Below are 25,019 nucleotides of genomic sequence, written 5' to 3'. Positions count from 1 at the left end.
CCCCTCTCGGCCTTCCCGGCACGTGCAGCCCCGCGCGGCCACCCCCGCCCCAGTGCGCATGCTCGCGGCCCCCGGCCCTCCCCGCCCTGCGGCCCCGGGCTACGCGAGGCGCCGCCCCCTCCGGTTGCTATAGCTACCGCGACGCGCCGCCGCCAGGGACAGCCGCGAGGCGGGAAAGGAACGGGCGCGGGGCCGGGCGGGGGGTGCGGGGCCGGGCGGGGGAGCCCCCCCGGGCGCCGAGCAGCGGCCGCGGCCCTCCGGCCCCCGGTGCGCCCCGTGCTAAGGGCTGCTGCGGGCCCCGGGCGGCGCGCGGCGGTGCCGGCGGAGCTGGGCGCTCGGTAGGCCATCACCCGTTTGCTCGGCTCCGGCCGGGAGCTGCTTCCCGTTTGCTGCTGGGTTTTTTTGTCATGAATATGGGGTTTGGATTCTTCCAGCCCATGTCACGTCAGTGGCAGCACGGAAAGCCTTAAAGGTGTGCTGTCAGCGGGTAATACTGCTCTGCGGAGGCTTGCGTTAGGAAAGAGTCACGCTGCCTGCCTGCTGGCAGCGCTAGGGAGCGTTATGTTTGACACCGGTGAGAAGATGTCAGGTGTATTGCGTTTGGTGGAAGCAGAGACCTCACGCTGTTATTCTAAATAGGCTACGTGGGAATACATACAGAGAAAGCCTTTCAGGATATTGAGTCACCCATACGTGTGGTAGTAGAAATGTGCTAGTATGCAATTTTAAATAGATACTGTGATTATTTTTCCAGAAAGGTTAAAAACGTGCAACTGATACTTTAGGAAATGGAAGATACATCGGATAGTTGCGTTGAAGTTGTTATAACGGAAAGGTCAGGTGCAGAGCAGCCACCTGCATCCTCAGAAGAAAGAGCAGTCAGGGAGGCCGGGAACGGGGACCCCGCACAGAAGCCTCTGCATTCAGAAGCTACAGGCACGGCCCAGTCGGAGGAGGGCTGTGGGCAGCAGTCCTCTCTGGAGCAGTCAGCTCTGAAGGAACAGGAGCAGTCAAGTTTAGCACAGTGGGAGTTACCCAGCGAAGGACTAGGCAATCAAGAAGTGATCAGAAAAAATGAGCAAGATGTATTTGAGCCAGATGCCCCATTCAGCGCATCACCTGAGAGCACATCTCCTGTAACAAATGAGAATTATTTTACTTTACCCGAATTAAGAAATTCAGAAAGGGAAGAACAAACATCTCAAAACTCAGTACTATCAGAGAATACAGCAAGTGGGACAGTGACAGGTAATGAAGTTATTAAAATATTGGACATTAATGCTTTAAAGACATTTTTTTTTCTTCAGCTTGATCATGGCTTCTTGTACACACACACACACACCCCCCCCCCCGTTTATGGTTTTTGGTCTTGAAGTGACTTTTAAAATTCTTATATAAAACATGCTCGAAAAGGTGAAGAAGGTATTCTTTATCTCAAAATGCAGTAGCAGTTTATGGACTAATACAGCATTTTATAGTGATCTTCATTTTCAGAAACGTGAATACGTATATGTCTTTTGTACACACATTTGAAAAACAGCAGTGCATAATTCATGAGTACATGGGCTACTAACAGTTTAGACTAGACCACAGCAATCACCTTACTATTTTACGTCTCTCAGATTCCCCTGTCACCTGCCACCCTTCCATTCTTCATGCCTTTCTCCGGCAGTCCCTGAAACACTCTGTCATTTCCTGCACTTGTTCCTCTCCATTCTGGGCGTCCTGTGTTACTTTCTCTTTTGAATTCAGTGCCCCGTTTTCTTCGGTCTTCAGAGCAGACAGTAGCACATCCCGTTCAGCAGGCGAGCACAGTGAGTGACCCTTTGGAGGATGGACCTGCTGACCGCCTTCCTCTTGGCTGAGCTGCCTTCAGGTGCTCTCATTCTCAGTAGCTGGTGATCGCTTCCTGGGAAGGGCACTGTACCAAAGCCAGATAGACTCTTATCTCTAAATCAGAAAGAAGTAGTTTCTGGAGCTTTAAGTAGATCTGGTTCAGAATGTAGTCTTTGAATAAACACCATGTCAAGTATTGTGTGAAAGACAACAGTGATTCAGCTGTTGTATACTTGGATCAGGTCTAAACTGGAGCAGGTTTAGTAAGTTGTGGTATGAATGACTTTTTATGTGGTGGCAGTATTATGTTGGATAGCTCTTTAAAAAGTGTTTCAGCTTTCAAGTAGACTGTCTTTCCAGCTCAAAAATCTATGGTTATTCTGTGTTGCAGTGTTTCAATAAAATCATCTCAGGGTAAACTCGAGTTATTTTATTTATTTGTTTGTTTTGAGAAGCATATTAGGAATTAATTTTTATTTTATTTTTAGGAAGTATGATTGAGGATGATGAAGCTCTTAGGAGGACTAGGGCTGACTTTGATGAAACTATCCAGTCTGAGAAGTTATGTCTTGATCAGAAATATTTTCCTGGGAAAGCAGTTCAACAGGATTACCACATGCCTGATGTCGTAACTGTCAGAGTACAAAGAGGTAAATGCTGTTTTTATACGAGTGTCATTATGTATAATCATGCTCTACTCTCAATCTGTTACTAAAAGAAACAATATCCTGGAATTTCCATTTTAACAGATTCTGATTCATTTCAAGATGTGGTTGTTAAAATTAAAAGACCTACCTATCATAAACCATTTCTGGGTGGATTTAAGAACAGGATAACAGGAGTTGAATTTCATAACGCAGGATCGCAAACGATACCCAAAAAGCAACCCGACAAAGGAATTCAGTTATTTTGTAGGGAAACACAGGTAATGGCTTTGTAGTGTCTTTTTAGAATGCTGTTTTTACCAAACAGAATAGAATGTTGACACAGTTATTTCCCATAGGAATGAGGAAGTATATCAGCAATAAGTGTGCAACTGAGTCTAAGTATTTAGTGGATGAACATCATTAGTCTTGTGATTTTTGTTATAAATAGCCAATTTTGCCACTTACTGTAATGAGGAAAAAAAATCTAATTATATCTTGTTATAATCTGACATGCATTTTTTCCCCAGACGGCTTTTGAAAAAAATAAGACACAACAAACAAAAAATACAACATCAACACAGATGGCTAAAATTGGCCTGTATGTGTCAAACATGACTGACAAGTTAATAAGTCCTGGGAAGTATCTTACAGCGGAAGAATACCATAAACGTAGACTTGAAGCAGTAAGTTCTCATCTGTTTGAAACTGTATCTGTAAAATGAAGTATTACAAAGGTTATCTGAATATTTAATGAGTGTTCAGAGTGTTCAAAGAGTGAATTTAACAGTGAGCTGCAAAATGTCTGCTTAATCTTCCCCTTTTGTAATCTTTCAGGTATGGGGGAAGCGTGTGTCTGCTCACTTACAATATTAGTGTTTTTAATGACTTTTGAGACCTTGTGGTTTTTTAAATGTTAATAATTGTGATTTTACTGATTTCTGACTTACAGTGACAGTTAAGCTTCCATATAGAGCATTAGGGATTAAAATAGGCTTGTCCCTATGGCATTCTCATCATCTCTTTAGAACGACCTAAGGTACAGAGTAGATACAAGGAAGAACCTCTTTAGGACGAGGGTGGTGAAACACTGTAACAGGTTGCCCAGAGACATGGTAGATGCCCCATCCCTGGAAACATTCAAGGTCAGGTTGGACAGGGCTCAGCAACCTGCTCTAGTTGAAGATGCCCCTGCTCATTGCAGAGGGGTTGGACTAGATGACCTTTAAAGGTCCCTTCCAACCCAAACTGTTCTGATTCTATGATTCTACATGCTTAATGTATGGCCTCAAATGGGTAAAGTATTGGGTTAGGATTTAGGAGACCTGCATTCAGCTTATGGGTTTTGTGGTTTTTGGCTTTAACAGGCCTGATAGGTTACCTTTGGCATACTGCTCTGTTCTGGATTGTGTTCAAGCTCCTGCTTTGGCATTAAGGTATAACGTGGCTGTTCAGACACATGCAACAGGCCTGTGGAGTTCTTTGGTGGGCTGAGTCGCCTCATGTGGGCGATTCTGATGACGGATTCTGTATAGTCATTGTGCAGAAGATGCCATTTAGGTGTTCCAAATTGCTTTTTGAAAACCATGTGTTCGGTGACTGCACACCTAAGTACACCCAACATCATTTACTGCTTTGTAAATGGTCTAGTTATTAATTTGATTACTTAAAATAGTTTGCATGTAATTAAATGGTTCCCCATGTGTCTGAGGATAATTATATTGACATGATTGACATTATTCTGGGTAGAAGTTTTCTGTAAGAACTTACTTGGTCAGCATCAGCTGACAGCAATAAGGGTCTTGTAGAAGTGAAACCCAGATAGGTAGCCGTTTCCTCAGGAATGCCAATATGTTTTACTCTGATCATTACTGCCACTTACTGAAATCTGTAAGGTATCTGTAGGTAATCTATAATGCACGGTAGAGAGACATCAGCTTGGTGTTGGTTCAAGTTGATGGATTTGCACAGTGCAGTGTAGTTCCATATTGTAATACTAGCTGAAGATGTATTCAAGAGAAATGTTAGGTTAAGATATCTCTAGAGACAGTGTAACTATATTAGTGTGGGTTTGTGTTTGATAGCCTTCAATGCTGAACAATGCTTATTAGCTCATGGTATCAACCTGGCTAAACTGCTTGTGGTGCAAGTGCTAACTCAGCTGGCAGAAGCTCAGGCTTGTGCATTGTGCACCCTTAGCTTAGTATAGACATTTCCCTAGTTTTTAATGGCCACAGCTTTGGAAGGTGGATTTTTAAATTTTCTTTTTTAAGTTCTGTCATAACAGCATTGGTAATTTCACTTTCATTATTTGTTTACAAATAAAGTGCAGTTGATTTTTGTGTGTATGTGTGTTGATTTTTGTATTTAGAAATTTAAAAGAAATTTTGCAAACATGTCTATATTCCTAATCTAGACACTATATAAATGGATAGTAAAATGAGAACCTCTGCCCGCAAGGCTGAAAAGAATGAAAACAATACATGAAAAAGGTATTTTTTAAGGAGAGATTTGAAAAAGAAAAAAAAAAAGTAATTGCAGTTTATACATTAACTTGATTACTTGAACCTACTTTCTCCACTGTACTCACTGATTAAACTCCTGCAGTTACCTAAATAAGTAAGCATACTAGTGTTTAGAGTAACAGTACATGACTGTTTTTGTAACGTTTAAATTAGTTTGAGTACCAGATAAGTATTAGAAAATGTGGTTAAGTAGGTAGAAAAAATAACTGTTAAGAAAAAAAACCCCATTCTGTATTGTCATGAATTCATGATTCTTTGGTATTGTGTCACATATAGGTAATAGTATTACAGACGTATTTCCGTCGTTGGCATGCTATAAATGTCATACAAAATCTGAGGGAAAAAAAGAGGTTAAGGCTGTCATGGGAAGCACAAGAAGAAGTACGGAGAAAAAAAGAGAAAGATGAAAAACTGAGAAGGGAACAGGAACGAAGACTGAACCCTAAAACAAAAAAAGACTTTGAGCTACTGTACCATGCTTTAGAATGTAAGTTTTTTCTTAAAGGGATACTCTTAAATCAGCAGAAGAGTACAGTTTGTTTAAAACAAACTCTTCTGGTTTTGACATGTTTCTATAGATACTTCCTTGATTTTTTTGACTTACAGTGGAATTTCTTTCATTTTAAAAGAATTACTTGACTTTCATATATTTCTAGAAGCAGAAAAGGCCTTGACACTGTGTAAGCACTGTTTAGCAATAACTAAAACGTCCCTATGTTATCAACACTGTTTTCATCACAAATCCAGAACATAGCACTCCACAAGCTACTGTGAAGAAAATTAACTCCATCCCAGTCAAAACTGTCACACCTTTTTAGGAAATAATCTGCTTGTAGAATAATGCTATTTGGCAGGGGTTTTTTCTGAGGTTTTTTTTCATTCATCTCTAGTGTTCAGGTCAGCTGGAGGAACAGCAACTGTTTTTTTGGATCAGAGTTACTTTAATCTTTCACTCTACATTTAGGATGCTGAAAATAATACTATGAAGAAATTACTATTAAGATCCATCTTTCGTCATTTAATATAGACATTTCTTTATAATGGATTAAATTTTTGGCCAGAATTTTACAATACATGACTGAGGTTATTCCTTTTGTCCTAGTCTTCTTTTCCTTCTGTTTTTTCTCTGCTTTAATTTATTCCATGTTTCACAAAACGCCGTGGTCAAAATTTTAAAATCTGTTAGGTATCCTACAGGGCGTCCTGAAAGACTTACTTTTCCTGTTGGAGAGGATGGTGTCTAATATAGGCAAGCATCTCTAAACTTTCCTGGAAAAATAAGGTGAATACTACAGATAATTGACATAACTTACAGGAGAATAATGTTGCAAATGTAACAAAAAACCTAGAGAATGTGCTTTTGGAAAAACAAAGTAATAGAAAGAAGTGGACTTGCACCAGCATATAATGTAATTGCAAGAGTTATTTTTTAAATGTCTCCTTTCAAACAAGATGCTTGCATTGTGACTTGTAGCAACTCATATGTTATCCAAGGCTACAGTACTTGCTTATGGTATAACTTTTTGTCAGTTTGGACATTACTGTCCCTATAGTAGAACTGGCCTAATGGATTACCCGCTTTATTACAAAGCCACATGACCTACCTTAAACCATTCCAGCTATTTCTTCCATGATAAACTGAGCATAAATTTGGTAGTGTGTGTTATTCATAGAGCTTAGGATCATGATTCAAGAATTCCCAAGTTATACCCTAATCTTTTAATGCTCTCATACTTTGTGGGGCATAGTTTGTCTGAATGTATAAATGACTTACAAATATTACTGTTTGTGCCAAATATAAAAATTATTACTGTTCTTAAACTTTAGAATTCTGGGAATGGTATCTTCATAACATTTGTGGTTTGTTAGGGGTTGTTTTCCCCACCCCCAAATTCCTTCATAGCTGGCTAGCTTTTCACTCCACAAGACTCAAGCCCTGTTGAAGGTGTCTGACTAGGTAATCAAAAGCCAAGGTACTAAAGTAACAATTTTTTCCCTCCCTGCTTATGGCAAGTGCTATTATTTGGTATCTGATTTCCTGCATTATTTTCTTTAAAAAACTGCTTCCTAGCTAATGTGCTATCAAATGTATGATCCACTTTTTTTTTTTTTAAAGGGTAATGACTCTTATTTGCAATAGAAACAACAAAGCAGACAAAATTGTGAATGAGTGCTGATATTCCCAATATTTTCAGATTTAAAACTTGTGTTTATTTACGTGTCTCTTTTTGCTTAATTTAATGTCATTGGATTCACAAATAATGAAACTTTCAGCTTTGCATACTCAGGAATTTAATATCTAGGCAACCTGAAAAAGCATGTGCCACTTCAAAACTGGAACAGAACAAGCCCCAGTATTTGAAAGTTCTTAACATTTTGTTAAAAATAATGGTCTGCTATCAGTCTTTTTGGTTTGTGTTTTGTTTACTGGTGTTGATTAGTTGCTTCTCTACATGGAGACTTGTAGTCACGCTGTTTATTTTAATAGAGCTTAGTGGTTCTAGGAAGTTGGGTTTTTTTCTACCTGCATCTGAAACTACTTTTACATTCTTGTAGTGTCAACAGTCTATACAAGCTAAATCATTGTGACAGTAATAGAATGAGACTTGTCCTCTAGAGAACTGTGAAGGTTATTGCTCCTGATCACAACAGGGGGATACTATTACAGGGTCAACCAGTACAAGCAATTCCTGTTGGTACAAAAAATTGCCTGTTGACTGTATGGTGCGTCTGTATATTCAGTGTGTCTGCATATAGAGACATTCATTATTTATTTGAAAAGCATGAACTACTTTGTTTTATAAAAAATGGAATAAAAATGATAATGAGTAAAATGTCTGTAAAACATAATCTAAGAGAAATGCTTTTAACTTGATTGCATGTACATGGTGAATCAGGAGGTGAGTATTGATGATAACTGACAGCTTCTTCATTTCTGTAAGTACAAAATTGCTTACTGTATTTATTAGCTCTACCTTTGAAGTTGCTGCCCCCTTCAGGCATATAAAGCTTCATGTAAATTAATTCTATACAGTGCTTTTGTTTGCTGAAATGGCTTTATTTAAAAATATATCTCTGGGTACTGAGAACTTGTCAGACAGCTGTCATATTAATACCAAAGCTTGGAGAGCCTTAAGGAAATTAATTAAAATGTTTTAAAATGGAAAACATAAGGAAGCACATGCAGAAAATAAACCTTCCTCTTTTCTCTCCTCTTGCCTCTAATCTTACCTGATACAGGATGTTATAGGCTTTTTCAGTAAGTGTGCATCACTTATTAGATTGTTTCTTTATGTTGGATTTTGCTTTTGCATAGCTGTTCTGGAACGATAACAACACTTTGAGAGATTATTCAGGAATGTTGAAGTGTTGGATCTTATAAATTTCCCTGCAAAACTCCAGATATGTTTGGCTTTCAGAAAAGCCAAAAATTGTTACAGTGTATGCAAAGGAAAACACGATTCAGTAAACACAGTTTGTTTTTGCTAACAGATTTCTGTAAGGGCATATAGTCTGTGTACTAGTGCTTCTAGTAAAAATATGAATACTACAAAATAAACCCTGATAGAAACACATCTGTATGTTTCTGTCATTAAGTAGTCTTAACTTGTAAGTGCAGCATGTACCTGTGGTTTTGTGATTTGACCCTAAGAGTCAGAAGGCCAGATTCTTATACGGCGTATACTGATTCACGTGCTGCTGTCATTATTATCTTGTGGTTTGCATGCCACTTCCATTTGAAGGGTTCTGCTGTAGAAGAGGAAAGGGAGAGTAAAGCAACATCTGTCTAGTTATTAATGTGCATCCTTCTGCCTTAGATAGCAAAAGATAGATGCCACTCAAACATTCAGTAAGACCTGTCAGTCAAGTTTTATCTCAGTTTTGGAGGACTTCAAGCTTCTTTAGGTTTTACTCATTTATGCAGGGAGAAGCAGTAATATTGTCAGCACTGAGTACTAGTGGTACTACAGTAAGATGCTGTCCTTAATCTGTTGAGAAGATCTCCATGGTATCTTTTCTTGTGACTTTGATGAGCAATTGTTTGAAAAGTTCCTATTGCTCATACCTTTTGGAGCTGTTTGAGTCTGAAACAGTTATTTTAGATGCAAAATCGTGAAGAAATAATTTAATCACATGTTTCCACAGGAGCTAAATTCTTTTTTTCACATAGAGCTCCTTTTTATCCTAACCCATCTTTGAGTTTGTAGTATGAATTGGCAGTTTGGAATTGATGTACACACACATACTTTCACAGAACATCTGTATAATTTACATTCATTTCTGGGCCTTTTTGAGTGTATTAAAACTCTGCATAACAATCAATTCCCTAGCATAGAAACTGGCTTTTAATGAATATTGAAAATTAAGTATTTCTTAAATATGAAAGTAGACATTTCACTGGAAAACATCTTATAAAAATACCCAAAATATTTGTATCTGTAGTATGGAGGCAGGAGGAGACCGAATGGATTAACAGAACTCTTACTGGAGCTGAAAGAAAGGCAGCATTTTGTGGACTTCTGGAAAAAGAGACACAGCTGATTGCTGCCATTGGGAGACACAAACTAAATGCAGATGAGGAGAATCAACAAAAAGCAATACTGCACTTTCTGGATAAGGTCAGTGATGTAATTTAAGCTGAACATAAAGAATACCAAAGTAACTTTTGTAGCTTTAACAGTTAGTCATGTGAATGCTAATGTTATAAATATCCAGATTATCTAGTTTTTCATGTCAATACAATTCAGTACATTTCTTTTTCCAAGCTAAGAATTTCTTAGCCCTGTGACTGGCTGAAGGACTAACAGTGCATCGTTAAGACCGTTAACTACCTATGTCTATGGTGAATCTCAGGTGTGTATATATAATATAAAACAATAGCGCTGAGTGGATGAATTTTGTATTATTCTGCATAAAGAACATGATTCTGATGGCACTCTTAACAATATTAAAGGCTCAAATTCTAACAATTCAGAATGGTTATCTGAGGTTATAAAGCATCAGGATATTGCATACCATTCTATATTTTGTATTGTGTTCATTGCAATGATGTAGGAATTCATGCATGAAACTATGCTCTTTCCTACTCTGTTTTTGAAACTTTAAAAATCTGCCTATTAGCTTCTTTCAAAAACACTCAGTTTCACTAATCAAAACTAATGACTAAGTGATTTTCCCTCTGGTTGTTCATTGTTCTCTATAGTGAAAAGTTTGCTATTTCATTTAAACTTATATGCAAATGTTTAAGCAAGTATTTGCAAAATTAAACTTTAACCCTCCAGAATGGATTAATTGATTCTTTTTTTTTTTTCTTCTTCTTCCCTCAGAAATGTTATCCTTCAGAAACTAGATTTGTCATTTGTTTCCCCATTGAGCACAGGCCTGGTCATCATATGTCTGTCTTTAAAGAAAGCATTTACTCTGTTTTAATGTACAGGATAGAAACCCGGAAGAGCTTTGACTGAGTCTTATATCATATTGAACTCAGTTATTAATTCACTAGTTTCAGTTGCGTTAGAACTTGAGATTTTATTCTTGAATAATCTAGGGGATGAAATTTAACACAAGTGTTCTTCAGGCTTTTATCTATAAAACAAGGATGAGCATTCATACACAAAGATGATTTAGAATGGCATTAGATACAATGGCACCTTGATGTAAAATACAAAAAAAGTCCTTTTTAGGTAGATGTCCCAGCAGTCCACCCCCTCAGAAAAAAGAAACAGTTCATTTTCTGGCTGTTTTCATAGTATGTGACATAATTGTGAAACAAAATACTGCAACAGAAATAGTTTATTTATTTAATTATTTATTTATTTATTTTTAAACTTTGAATATTTAGTGCTCAAAAGTAAAAGTGGCTGTTTTGGCCAAAAGAGACTTTTTTTCATTCTTTTTATTATTGATGTATGGGAACTGGGCTGTAAAAAGTGATTTGATAAAATCTATTACCTTTCTTCATTACGAACAAATTACTTATCTGAAATGTTGGTGGAAGTATTACCAAGTTTATTGCTGTGATGTTACTGCTTTCAAGAGTGAAAAAAACCAGAAAACTAAATATTTCGATATGATATCAAAACCTGGAATCATTTATATGTTAAATGTTTGCTTTTGCTATTTACAGTCTATTCTGTTATCTTCTCAGAAAAAGAAGCCTGGAACAGTGAAAGTAAATATATTTCTCTCTTAACTGAGTCTCTATTTTTCCTTTAAGGACTGCTTTCCACTGTCCTAACCTATATAGTTTACTTCCAGTATATATTCTCACAAGTTGTACAGTTTTCTTACCTTTAGGAATCAGAAGCAAAATGTTCTTCAGTACCAGAATTCTTAGAGACAATTGATGTTTGGAGATTCAGGAGACACAAGAGAGACAAGAGATGCTCTCTTTTTCCAAACAGTGGACATTTTTCTGCAGCACTTACTACTAATTTGTTTATACATACTTTAAATTTATAAATTATGTTTTTCATTAAAGAGACTGGTTTCTTTTTAATTTGAAAATCTAGTGAGCTTCTGAACTAGTGCAACTTCTTCTTTTCATGTTTTTTTATCATGTCAGCTATAGGGTTTTTAGTGTTGTACTAAAATGTTGACATAGGTAGCAGCCTAACTTAGAGGTAAAGAAAGTAACCATTTCTGCATTTCTTAAAAAATAAAATAAATAAAATAGATTTTTGGAAATCTCAAATGGTTTGTTATGACTATAACAATGGAATTTAAATACTTTAAACTGTAGTATGAAATTTATTGTTGGAGTGCTAGATTATAGCTTATTCAGTTATTTCTTGAACTTTGAGCTGGTAGTGTTAATCTGGACACTTGCCAGTTAAAGCTGAAATAACACCTTTCACCTCTGAAGACTGCAAGCATTTCACTTTGCTGCAATAGCCAATGTGGTATGAAACTTGCTTCTCCATGGAAACCTTCGTTCCCTTCTTTGCTACTTAAAGCATATTCCTCCTCACGCATGTGTGCTTTTACAGTGGTTGCTACTGGTTGTGTGTACGCTACATTCTGGGGGCTTCTTTTTTTATGCTGAGCTCATTCTTCTTCAGCATTTGTATTTTGAAGAGGAAGTACTTGATTAAGCTTTTGTACAGCAATAATATTTTCTTAAAGGATTTTGTGTAATTATTAACTATCACTCAGTTCATACCTTTCATGCTTTGTGCTATTTCTGCACCCAGTCTATGGATTTTTTTAACTTTTCTTACCTTTTTCTCTTACCTTTTTCTCTCTGTGTCTGTGGTGGTGTGTTTCTCTCCTCAGGTGCTTTTCTTTGCTTTCATGCATTGGCAGCAGAGTGCAGTTGTAGTAGTCTTGCTCTCTGAAGTAATACAGATAACAGGATTATTGTAAATTCCACAGCACTGCCACAGACTAAAACACAAGAAGAAGATGGCAAAAAATCTTGAAGTTTTAGTTTTCTTGCATTAATCCTGAATATATGAAACTAGTCCTGAAATCAGAAAGCATGTGATTCTTTCTGAAATACTGGAAATCTTTATATTGATGAGACCTCTGTATTTTTTTTTTCAGTAAAAGCTGCATAATTTCTAATTTATTTTATTTTATATAATACCCAGTTATGATGAGGTAGTAAGAAAAAATACAGAAGTTACAGATATGATATCCTGCTTTGAATAATTTAGATGTTATCATAATATAATTTGACTGTGTTAACGGTCATTTGCAGAGTGGAATACCAAGACTGCTAGCTCATATATGGTTTGTTGCAAATTTATCAGAAGAACCTAGTTTTAATAACCATTTCCTAGGGTAAACTCTGCCCATTGACTCTCCCTCACATAAGCAAATGACCTTTCTGTCTTATCATGAAAGTGATTTCATTGAAGAGAATCAAATGTAGGTACAGTCCACCATACAAAGGAGGGAGTTACAGCATGATATAGCTTCTAAGTTGGTGGGGTTTTTTTGCCGTTTGCTTGATTTTTTTGTTTTGGTTTGGTATTTTAGAATTTCTAGTACCGTACAAAGATAGTGAAACAAAGTCATGAAGTTATAGTAGAATGCTCCATTTTCATGACAGAGAGAAAATCGCCTCTCTAATTTTGCAGAAGTTCAAAGATTTTACTGAGGAATTAAGAGTTTTATTTTTACTAATGTCTAGTTTTGATATTGCATTTCTTAATCAGTTTTGGCTCTCAACTGTGACCTCTGATTAGCAATACCTCCTTTAATTAGAGTTCTACCCCCACTGATAATGTAATTAAATGTCAGTTATTCAGTGTTAAATCCTTTTTTCAATTATTTTGTCCTTCTTTTGCTTGCCTAACTTTGTAATTTATTTATTTAAAAGTGAGGAGAGCTCTATTTTGATTGTGGTGGTGACTAATCATATCTGTTCTAACTATCTAATATTCTTGGTATTTTTATGACTTATCACCATAGCAAGTCTGTATATTTGGTCAAAATAATGATTACGTCAATGCTGGAGTCATATCCAGAAAAATACTGGGCATGTGAATGCTGCATGAAGTGCTGCTGTAGTTAACTCGCACTGAGACTGCAAAGTTCACAAGTGCTTGTGAACACTCGAGTTGCAAATACAGTGAAAGAGAATAATTAATACACAGAATGAGTATCTTTCTATTTGTTTTAGATACCTGGCTCCCTATGTAACAGTGTGTTTTGCAACCAAAACAGCCCTCTTGAAATGGTCAGACTTTTCAAACTGAGTGGGGCAGCTGACACCGTGTACATCCTCACAGTGTATAAAAGTTAAAGGTGTGCAGAGAGACAGTTGAAGTAGTAGGCATATGGTATGTGGTTAAGTTGGCAAACAAGAAGCTAGGTGAATTATACGATAAGCTGTAAACTCATACTTTGCCTTAGTCAGCTTTAACAAAGTCTATGCCTTCTATCCAGCTGTATAACTAGCATAAATAGAACAGTTCCCTGGAGATATTTTGTACTGCAGTAGACTCTGAGGCCTTAAATTTGCAATCTTTACACAGTCAACAGTCCCATTGATTTTTACTGATAGTTTAGAGGGATTTATGACTACAAGATGAAATACAGAGCAAATGTATTCTAACACTACTGTCACTAAATTCACTTCAAAGAAGTAGAGCATATCCCTGTAGGAGAATATTATTTACTTTTAATATACCGTAAAGTCAAAATTTTCATGTCCTGCAACTTTAAACAAAGTGTGCAATTGACTACTTGCTCTGGTGGAAAAGGTACTGTATAAAAATCGACAATAGAATTAGCCTTTTGTATTAGCCAAGCATTGATGTTAAGTCCCTATTTCCTGTGATAAAACTTGATGTAATGTAATGCACTTGTTCAGCTGGTGATCAGATTATAATAGCTCAGAGTTATATAAATTGTTTCTGAAGTGTGCACAACCTAAGAGATGGAAAGCATATGATGGAAAAATCACTGAAATGGATACACAGTACACACTCCATGCCAGAGAACTATTTGAAATCTACCGCAGCATTAGCATGAACGACATCACAAAAGATGAGAGAATAGATGTGCTGTTAACACTCAGACGTACAGTGAAGGTATGTTTTATTTTTCTATTTATGTTTAGTTTGAAGCTGTACTTCCTAAAGATACAGTCACTTAATTATGTTGACACATAAGCAATCCTTCTGGCAGACGGGTGCCAGGATGATCAGCTGGCAGCAAGAGAAAGCCTAGTGTACCACCTGTCATAAGAGTGTAATTTACATTCTAGTTAGATATACTCTAAATACATATTTCATTTTGTGATGGGCACATTTTTCTTCAAGTTGTGTTAGAATTTTAACCCCATGGTTTTAGACTTTTTTTGTATATTAATAAAGAGTACAATTTTAGTACAAAGTTTAGCTTAACATTTATAACAACTTGATGAACACCATGGCAGAGATTTAAGTGGCTATTTCTATTTCTTCTTCTCAGTTCTTTGAAATGTCTGTTTAGAACCTTATCTCTCTGTTGGTTTGAGTTACCAGTTTTATGGGTAGCAAATACTGATTTTTTAATCATTTTTTCCTTTGCCCCTCAGTCCCCACTCTCATTGCTGCTGCCAGTGTTCCCAGCAAATTAGAAGCTGGTTGCATTTCTTTTAGTCTTTCATATTTGTTTTATTTATTTACTTATTCTTGTACAAAATAATAATATGAGTTTCAAGGTACTTTCAGGATGATACTGTTGATGTCAAACTAGAATAGAATGCTGCTTCCTGGTCTTATTAAATAAACATCTTGCTGTTTACTTTGGTAGTACCAGAATTTGATCTAAAGCCAATATAGCACTGGGAGCACTGCTGGTTTATGAACTCCTACCTGTCTTGATACAAGTTGATATTGCTGTAGTGAACAAATTCTAGAATTCCTGTAAATTAGTGCACTATTTTAGGTGAGAAAACATTGAACAAATTTACCTCTTATCTGACTCTGAAAAATCTCCTCCTAAGCATTTGAACTATTGACTGATTTCCAAGCATACTCATAAAGCCCCTCATGCCTTTTGTGGGGTGGGGGGTTTTTATATGTTTGGGGGTTTTTTTAACCATTACTTTGTATAGACATTACAGCTCCCATCACATAGCCAAAGGAAGCTTCTTAGGGAGGTATTTCTTGGGGCTTTTGGAGACTGCAAATTTTGCATACATTATGTGCCTCTGGTTAGCATTTTTTATTGCCTCCAGGTTTACAGTGCCTCACAGCTTTGGTTATATATACAGGCCCCTTAAAGCAGAATCTGTAAGCGTTCTCAGTTTTGTAGTTTACATTCATTTTCTTGAAGGTTGTTCTCCTAAGACACTAAGGGGTTCTTCTATGAACATATTGTTACGTGAACATACAGAGGTATGAATGATGATTGGTATCGAATCCCTAGTTTGCTTTCATACCTGCATTAGAATTATTTTGTTTGTTTGCTTCCTTGTTGTGTAGTTTGTGTTCCTTTTTCTTTGTGTTTTCTTTCAGGAACATGAATGTAAATTAACACAGGAAATAGTGGAATTAATTGACAGGGAAATTGATCTTATGTCGAGAGAGGTGAAAGAATGCAACTTAGAAGGACTGAGGAAAAGAATTTGTACGTTATTTCTTCAGTATATTAAAACTCCAAAGTTCAACCCTGAAGTTGCTAGGATACTTAAGGTATTCTTATTTTGCAGTCTGACATAGTGGCCATTGAACTAAGGTTGGTGTAGAAGGGGAATGGAAAACAATGAAAGGTTTTTATTTTACATTTTGCTGTAGAATCACTGGAGGAGTTCCTCAAGATGTAGAATGTAGCAAGTACACAGGCTTCACACAAATAAGCTTATATAATCATATAGGAAGCATGGGGCATAGACGTGGGTATAAGAATCTGACAAGTGGCTGATAGCACTGAGAGAGCCCAGGAGCTCTATGTATGAAATAAAAAATCTGAGAACTATAAATGGTAGATTTTATGGGATGGTAACAGTAAAATGTAATAGCAAATGGGGAACCAACAGAGAGCGCAATTATCTTCTTACCACCGGACAAGGGACAGCATACCATGCATCCAGAAACGAACAACATTGCCATTGTCAAAGGGATGTCTAATGAGTTTGCACCTAAGCAAGAACTGTTACGAGCTTCTGTTGTACAACCAGTTGCTACTTTGTGAGAAAGTTTAGCTAGGAAGTGGAGAAAGTGATAGACATCTCTCAAGTCATGTGATTGTTTTCCAACTACAGATTACAATTAAAAATATAATTCACTCTTGTATGTTGCAGCTTTAGGCAGCAACAAGTATTCTGCATATGTCAGAAGAGGATTCCTCTTACAGTGGTTGATGGTATCTCAGGAATAGAGAATCTGTCAGTAACTGTTAGTCAGATTTAGAACCAACTAACAGTTATTTTACACTAGGTTCATGAACAGGGTTACCTAGATGTGTCATAGCAGAGACTGGAGATGGGAGATCTTTGTCTTCTGTACCTTTTGGTTAACTGTATGTTGAGTTGAAGGCTGAATTGCACCTATATTTGAATCTTGTAACCTTCTCTAGACCACAAAAAAGATGGCAGTTCATCAAGAGACAGTCAAAGTGACCAAATCCTCAGGCTATTTTCAAAAAAAGGCAGATGACCACAATAGGTAGCTGGATTATCAGACTACTCAGACTATCCAGTTACAGACTTGGGCCCTCTGCACAGACTACATTATATTCTTTTGAGAACCCATGAAGCAATATGAGGATGAGGAAGTCATTAGCAAGTTTAGTTTATTATCTTCCCCTATATTGTTTTTGGACATGTGGCTCTGTTGATTTTATGTTCTTATGCCAAAATATTAATATGCCCATAATCTCAGGGTTTTATCTTTGACATAAAGGGCAGATTCTATATGAGAAATTAAATGCGGAATAGTTAGTTTCTGTTTCCTCTGTGTGGTCATCTTTCCAGAATGGCTGACATTCTGCATACATAAAAGCTTTTACATATTAGAATACTTGCATGAATATATGTAAAATGTGTGTCACCCTAGCTCTGTTGGAATACAAGTAATACAAACATACTTTGTGGTAAATTAACTTTTTTTTTTTTTTTAATCTTTTAGGTTCCACCAGATCCCTTAAAGCTTTATAAAAATGTTAATTTCTGTCATAGTTGTGAAAATTATTTACCATCTACTGAGTTTCCTGTTCCTGCTAATTGCCGCACCATTGGCAGATGTCGCTTGTGTTGCAAACTTGATAATGAGGCTCGGCGACGAGATGCACTTTTGACATACAAACTTATACTAGAAAATCTCAGAAAGTCTGAAGCTGATTATCAGGATGATGCTGAAGTTGTTTACTTAGTTCAGGTACTGTCTGAAAGAGTACTGCTAATAATGGAAACCAATGGCTTTGACTATAATTTTTCCTTTATTTTGTGTATGCTGTTGACAGGTTGAGAAATAGGCTAAAAGCTACAAAAACTTCTTCCCGTGATATGGGATGTTCCATACTGTAAAGAAGAAGCACTTAAGCTCTTGAAGTATAGCTGTACTTTCAAAAGTGGTTACAAGCTATGCATTAAAAGAAAGTAGAAGTCTAGCTGACCGGTCAAAGAATCAGATGATCCAAATAATTCTTCTGGTTCTACTATGGCCGTCCTGTTGCTTAAAGACACTAGCATCATCAGTAAATCAACAATAATGCTTTTGTGACTATTGTTCAATACATAATGCTAGTAAAAGATTTTGAACCCCATTATTTGGACTCTTTTAGTAATATAACTAAATTGTTTTGTGTTCTCAGAGGGAAAAAAATAAAAGAGCTGAGTTTTTGACATTCCTGTTCTATGTCAGTAGAATATCTGTATAGTTGGGATTTTTGTGTTTATTAGGAAAGGGATTCACTAAATATTTTAATCTTCTAAATTTTTTTACCATCATCTGTAATCTTCTGCAATATTATTAAGTAGCTAATGTTTCTTAATAATCATTACTGGTACAACTCAGTTTAAAGCATTTCTTGCCTCTGTCTTCAGCAAATTCTCTCTTTTAGTTGTTATTACTTATTTTGTCAACAAAAGAATTTGACATCCAACATCCACCGGGAAAGTTTTAAATCTGAGGTAATTGCAAACTGTTATTTATTGAAAATATTGAACAGCATAGATTTATTTGAACTTTCTGACACTTAGTAATAAAAATCTCTACAGCATCAACATTCATAGAATAGATTTTGAACTATATTTTTGGTATGTCTGAAACATCAACCAACCAAACAAAAGCCAGTCATGAATATCCCACTGCTATCAAAACAAGCCATGCTGTGGTTTGGCACTTTGCCCGTGGCAGCTGTCAAAAGGAAGATTGGGATTCTTTAATTATCATGCCTCTTTAAGAAATATTCTCAAAGAACCTGGATTTTGTAGATGTTGTTCAGCTATATTGGTTTTCACTTAAGCTGAAAAGTTTTTTGTCTGTGTCTAACTTAGTTTATCTTAATATGTAAACATCCTCCAAAATCTTTTAGAGCTCTCTCACATCACATCATATCACATCAATTGTGATGGCTGGTGGCCATTGATGCACTGAAACATGACTGCTGCTTAACTGCTGACACCGAAAGCCCTCACTTGCAGTTTCGTTTGTGGTTGTACCACTGCAACAGCTCTAGATACTGTGTCATTTTCATCCAAATTAACTTCTTTTCTTTAGAGCTGTAAATATCTAAACAACAGAGGTTTGTATCTTAAATCATTAATTTCCTTGGGTTTTTCCCTAACATTTCCTTAAATTATTAATTTTTTTCTGAGCTACTTGCTTTTTTTTTCCTTCCCCTCACAACTGTCTGTCCCCTTGTGTACTTATATCCAGAAAACATCTCTGGGCATCTAGAAATTACTTGGACACAATTAAAAGTCTTTTGGAGCAGCTATGACAGCTTTATTCATTGTCCAGTGCAGTACCATTACTGACTCTGATTATATTGTCTGTGGATAGATGCAAGACTTTTGTGATAAGATAAAAGATTTTTCTTCAGATCTCTTGCATACTGATTCTGTGTTTGGGTTGACTACCTATATGAGTGCTGATAAGGTTTAAAATGCAAAAACCCGTTGGTGAGAGTTAAGGTAGTTCCAGTAAGTTCCACTTACTGCAGCTAAAGACCTTTTTTGTATCAAAATGAACTAGTTCAGCAAATATGTCAAGGCCTGAGGCTACCTTTTATTCTTTCAGAAGGTTTAACTATGCCATACTCTTTACAATCGATAGTACATACTATGGCTTTGATTTTTCTTGATGAGCTACATCCCAATGGCAATGTCTTATTCATTTGAAGTTACAAATACACTTAACTCCTTTATCAGTTTGCTGCCTACCCTTGTTTCCTAGTCTCACCTGCTGAGCATTCAATGATACAATAATACTTGCTCCCAACCTGTCAGACGACAGTACTTGAAGGCCACTTCTGTTTCTTGTGAGCACAGAACAAATGGGGGGGAAACATAATTTGAAATGAATTAACTGTAAAATTTCACAGCAAAATGCATGCCTACCTTTAGAAAGTGCAGTAGTATCTTAAATCAAACTCTTTCACATAACCTGAGAAGTTTTAACATAGAACAAGCTTTTGCCTATTTTTCAGGGAGAAAAAAAATTGTAATCCAAGAAAAAGGAAGAGTAAAATTGTGGTTCTGTTCTACATGGACCCTTATACGCCTCAGTATAGATTTTTGCAAGTTATGATAACTTTTGAGATGTGTAGCTTAGCACAAAAATAGTAATAATTGCTACTATGTCTGCTTGCAAATTTCTGTCTTCTGAGAAGATACAGAAGTTATTTGAAATTTTGTGAAAAGGAGGAAATACTGAAAATAGAAGCTAGTTAGTGAAACCTAATAAAGGAAGCCCTGTGGAACCAGATTTAAGACCAGATGTAGGACAAGTCCTATGTTCTTGGAATCAGTAGTAGTAGTAGTTTATTACCAGTGGAGGGTCTAAGCCCAGCTTTTATCTTACATTTTCTCTGGCAAGAATTTACATGGGCTCCTGGATTTTGGAAGCAAGATGGATGAGAATACATGAGGCTGCATTTCACTAAAACACTGAGTTGGTATAGTTTCATTCATCCTTTGTCAGGAATTTAATAAGTAACATATAATCACCATTATTTAATTAATTAAGTCAAGATTTCTTTTTAGAAGAATGAGTTGTCTTCAAATGGCTAGCTTGGAGGAAAATCTATTTTAAAGTCTGTTGTTTACACAGTCCTGTAGATAAAAATCTTCTAATAATTTTCCATGACTAATACAGAGAAGAACTAATGGAGAGTGACAAGAAAACTTGCCAAAGTTCAGTGGTAACTGCCATCCCAATTTTTTTTTCTTTCATTCAAGAGGCTGTGTTTATCAAGATTTAGCAGTGATTTCAGATGACTAGTAGTAAATGAAACAAATTAAGATTGACATAAATTAACCTTAGACATAGGTTAAAAGTACATTTAAAGGCCTTTCTGTAGTGGAGAACCTTTACAAACAGACCTTCTATTATTTTTTGTTAATATTGTAGCATAGCTACCTGATCTTATAATCTTATTTGGCAACAGTATCATGAGCGCAATGAACTCTCCATATGTCAACAGCAGAGTGAGGGGAAGAAAGCAAAGCAGGCAGTGATTTGGGGTCTGTCACAGGTGGAAGTTTTTCTTGTCCTAATTTCCCACATTTTCCAGGGCAGATTATTCTGATTATATGTAAACTTTAAGTAATTTAGTAGTGTAATAACTCATTTGTTGAATAACATTAATTCTGAATCCCAGAATGAAATGGGGAACTCATCTGAGTAATGACAGAGATGGATTACTGTTATTAACCAGAAAGGTCTGAACAGGCTTAAGCATGCTATATGAGAAAAAACATGAGATTTAAGAAGCTTTGTAAGAGCAGTTAAGCATTGAGGATGTCAGTGGAAGATATGAATTGCCATTGGCAAAGACAATCAAAGTAAGAATGTAATATTTTAGACATGTTACAAGAAAAATATAGTTAACAATTGCCACACCATGCTAAGGGAAGATGTGTATGTCTAGACATTCTTTAACCAAGTGATTATATGATATATGCATAGAAAAATTTTTTACTCAAATTTGCATTCTTTTATGGTTACAATGCTTTTGTTGTAGAATGAAACGTGCTTCTTCCTTCTTAACCTTGTTTTCCATTTAAGTATCAAGATCTGCAGTACCTGACTGAGAACATATGGGGCTGTCGGTCAGCTCTCAGTGCTTGCAGTGACCTCTATGATTTGGTCATGGTCAGATGGGATAAGCACCGTGAGTGGTCTCCCTGGAACACTATTCTCCTCAGTAGAGACGAGGCAGATGCACATCTTAAACTGTGTGACCTTCAAAAGGTAAAATTTGATGGGATTAATCTTTTACAATATTTATGTTGTGTTTTAATAGAATCCTGTGACTAAAGATGTTTGGCCAAATTTAGTCCTTAAACTCATCCATGTTTAAATTGGCCCATTGTGACTATTTAAATGATTACATCTGTACTATTAAATAAACCAGGCACTAGTCCAGAGGGCAGCTGGCACGTACAACTTGCATCCATGTACCTGAACTCTGCCTTGCCCTGATTCTCCCTCCAGAAATGTAAGAAGCTAAGTGGCCTTATCCATGCTGCCTACTGAGAACAGTGCCATGCCTATGCTACTCCCTCAGCTGAGATCAGACAAGAGCTGGCCTGGATGAAAAACACATTAAAGACTAACCATATGACAACTGTGTGCCTGTGCTCTTGCACATGCTCTGGCCTCATTAGTTTCTGGCCATATAAATTTCTCATCAAATAACAGAATGGCGCTTTGTCTAGAACTTAAACAGTTGTTATAATAAAATTTGTCTCAATTTATTTTCTTACATAGATGTCATTTAAGTACCCTTGACAATGTAATCTTACAGTTTGCAATTAAGCAATAAAAACATAATTGCTGTTCTGAATTAAAAAGCTTAATAATTTGTTAAAGAAGTCATTGAAACTGTATTTTTACACCACTCTCCCCCAATTCCATGCCTAAACGTGGTAGTCTGATAAATATTTCACTCCACTGGACAACATATGGTAGAGTATTTAGTTTTCTAAGGCATGGGAGAATCCAGTGAGCTGTGTTTGTCCTGCAATTAGTAATGGATTATTAAGCCTTTCACCTCTCGGTTATTGATTTATGTAAGTAGTGATCTGAGGGCATTGTTGTATAGTGTCCTTTTATTCAGGGTGTTCTTAATTCAATTTCTAACACAAAATGTGTGCATCACAAATGCAACTTCAGCTGTTATGCATTGTTCTTCTTTTTGGAATTCTTAAGAGTATGTGATCACTAAACTGACAGAGCAAATGAATTGCTCTCATAATGAAAGGTTTGCTTTGGGGATGAAATATATCAGTCAGGGAATTCTAAAGGTAAAGGGAATTCTGCTATGCATGATATTTTCTCTGTGTGTGCCCAGCCTGTGTCTTCAAGCAGACACGTGTTTATGTGAGCATTACCTTTAAAAGGTAAAATCAGTTTCAAGCTGGAAATTCCTGTATTGACTCCTCTGTCTCACTTTCAGTCAGCAAGGCTATTCAGGCAGTCTGAATCTACATCCATAAATGTATGTTACTAGAATTACGGCAGGCAAAGTTTCTAATTATGCACTTACCTGGTTTAACTTCATAAGTCTGGATGTCATAGTCAAAGAGATGCCATTAACTTGGTTAGGTCCAGAGCTTCAGTGGAGATGGGAATTAGGCCAGAAGAGCAATAGGTTAGGTATGCAAGCCTACCTAAAAATCGTAAGTATTTTCACTTAGCTCTTGCTACAAAAGTAGAAGTGGACCAGCTATAATGAGGAGTCACCTTTCTTCACTGGTAATGGCCAAACCTTTCTTAAAAAAAAAAAAAAAGAGAAAAAAGAGTGTGAAATAAGGAAAATGAAACAAAGTTAGAATGTCATACATGAGTGATTGTTTCTCATTCGCTGAAACAAAAAAAGGCCTCTCAAGCACTTTCTTTAATCGCAATTATTCATAACAATGACTATAGCGATAGCAAAGAGCTTTTTCAACTAAATATTCTGGTTATTTATATTACATCACCTGAGCTACTACTAATCACTAGAAATTTAAGAAAACATCACCACTGAACACAAAGGCTGACTGCAATGTGGCAAAATACTTGCTGCCATGATTATTTGTAAATAATCACTCTGATTCTTATCAAGGAAATTTCCTATAGTCATCACCTTGCAAATGTTGATATCTAAGCATTGCCTTTTTTAATTTTCAAAGGTAAGTACAAATGTTCTTACCTGAAAAAAAATAAGTAAGTTTTATCTTGAACAGATAAAAAATGCTGGAAGTTTTTCTGTTTTCAAAAGGTGACTAATATTTCACAAGGTATAGTTAGTCATTTTCACTACTGGGCCATAAGGTAGCAGTATAGAACTACAAAATATTTCATTAGGTATCATATATGAGTAAATTATCTGGCTTAGTTTATTACAGGGTCACTGTTCATGCTGTCTAAAATATGAAGCAACATGTAGATTGCTAGATATTTTAATTGTATTTAATGGGATTTGCATTTTTTTTCCTTTCAGGCTTATGAAGCAGCATTTATTCAAAGAATAAAACATAAGCATATCCTGGCAAAAACCTATTTTGCTCAGATTCCAGTGATGACATCGTTTTTGCATAGGAGTGACAATCAGGCTAATGCCAATTAATTTTTAATAGCTACACCTATTCCTACTGGTACAAAAACATAACTCTTAAGTGAAGTTAACTGAAGTTAAAGAAGTTAGCTGTATTATTGATTAATATAATTTCCTTGGTTTTAAGGAGATGTACTTTTTCATCAATTAATTGTTTTACACAGATCAAAATAAACTTCTGAGGATAAAATAATTTGATCTTGACCAGTCAATATAACTGCATTTCATGTTTTGTAACCTCATTATTTAAAAAGTAAAGTGTTGTTGATGGTCTTCGTAAATTCTAAATTTTCAGAGCAATGACTTTCTTTCTGTTTATGCCTGTGTTGTTTGGAACATTCTGTCTGTAGTGTAATATTCCTGTTGGGGGAATGTAGATAATTCTTTGTCACCTTTTAATTAGAAAAATAATACTATAACCATTGTATTACATTTATTTCTCTTATCTTAGGCATATAAGGCAGAAAACCCCTCAAACCCTAAATTCGTACAGAACAGAATTGATATGCCCTTCCAAAAATAGCTGTTTTGCTTTGAAAATATTTGTGCAAAAAAATAACTTCACATTTTATAGCTCATCTTGATGGTCATAGTGGAACTTCCAGCATGTAATTATTGTATCCAAGATCTTGAAATTATTGTAAATCAGACTTATAATTTGAAATACACAATGAAGACTGTTTCGAACAGTCTTGTGTTATTTAAAGTAGACGTCAATTCTCTCCATAACCTTAGTTATGTTTATGTTTGATTATAGTTACAGAGAAAAATATTATATGGTCTATATTCAATAAAGTCCTACAAAAAA

General features: G+C 36.2%; 1 protein-coding gene across 1 annotated transcript; it reads left to right on the top strand.

Annotated features, from left to right (window-relative positions):
- The first annotated feature begins 788 nt into the window (after window positions 1-788).
- On the top strand, window positions 789-25,019 carry IQUB (IQ motif and ubiquitin domain containing). Its single transcript, XM_074827614.1, has 11 exons — window positions 789-1,248; window positions 2,325-2,486; window positions 2,586-2,761; window positions 3,011-3,166; window positions 5,282-5,492; window positions 9,449-9,624; window positions 14,377-14,547; window positions 15,961-16,137; window positions 17,572-17,820; window positions 21,676-21,861; window positions 24,098-25,019. Exons 1-11 carry the CDS (start codon window positions 789-791, stop codon window positions 24,221-24,223), a joined length of 2,250 nt encoding a protein of 749 aa, XP_074683715.1. The 3' UTR covers window positions 24,224-25,019.

Source organism: Strix aluco, chromosome 5 (genome assembly GCF_031877795.1).
Source record: "Strix aluco isolate bStrAlu1 chromosome 5, bStrAlu1.hap1, whole genome shotgun sequence".
NCBI classification, from domain to species: Eukaryota; Metazoa; Chordata; class Aves; order Strigiformes; family Strigidae; genus Strix; species Strix aluco.
Note: the sequence above shows the minus strand (reverse complement) of the source record. Positions and strands in the feature narration are given on the sequence as shown.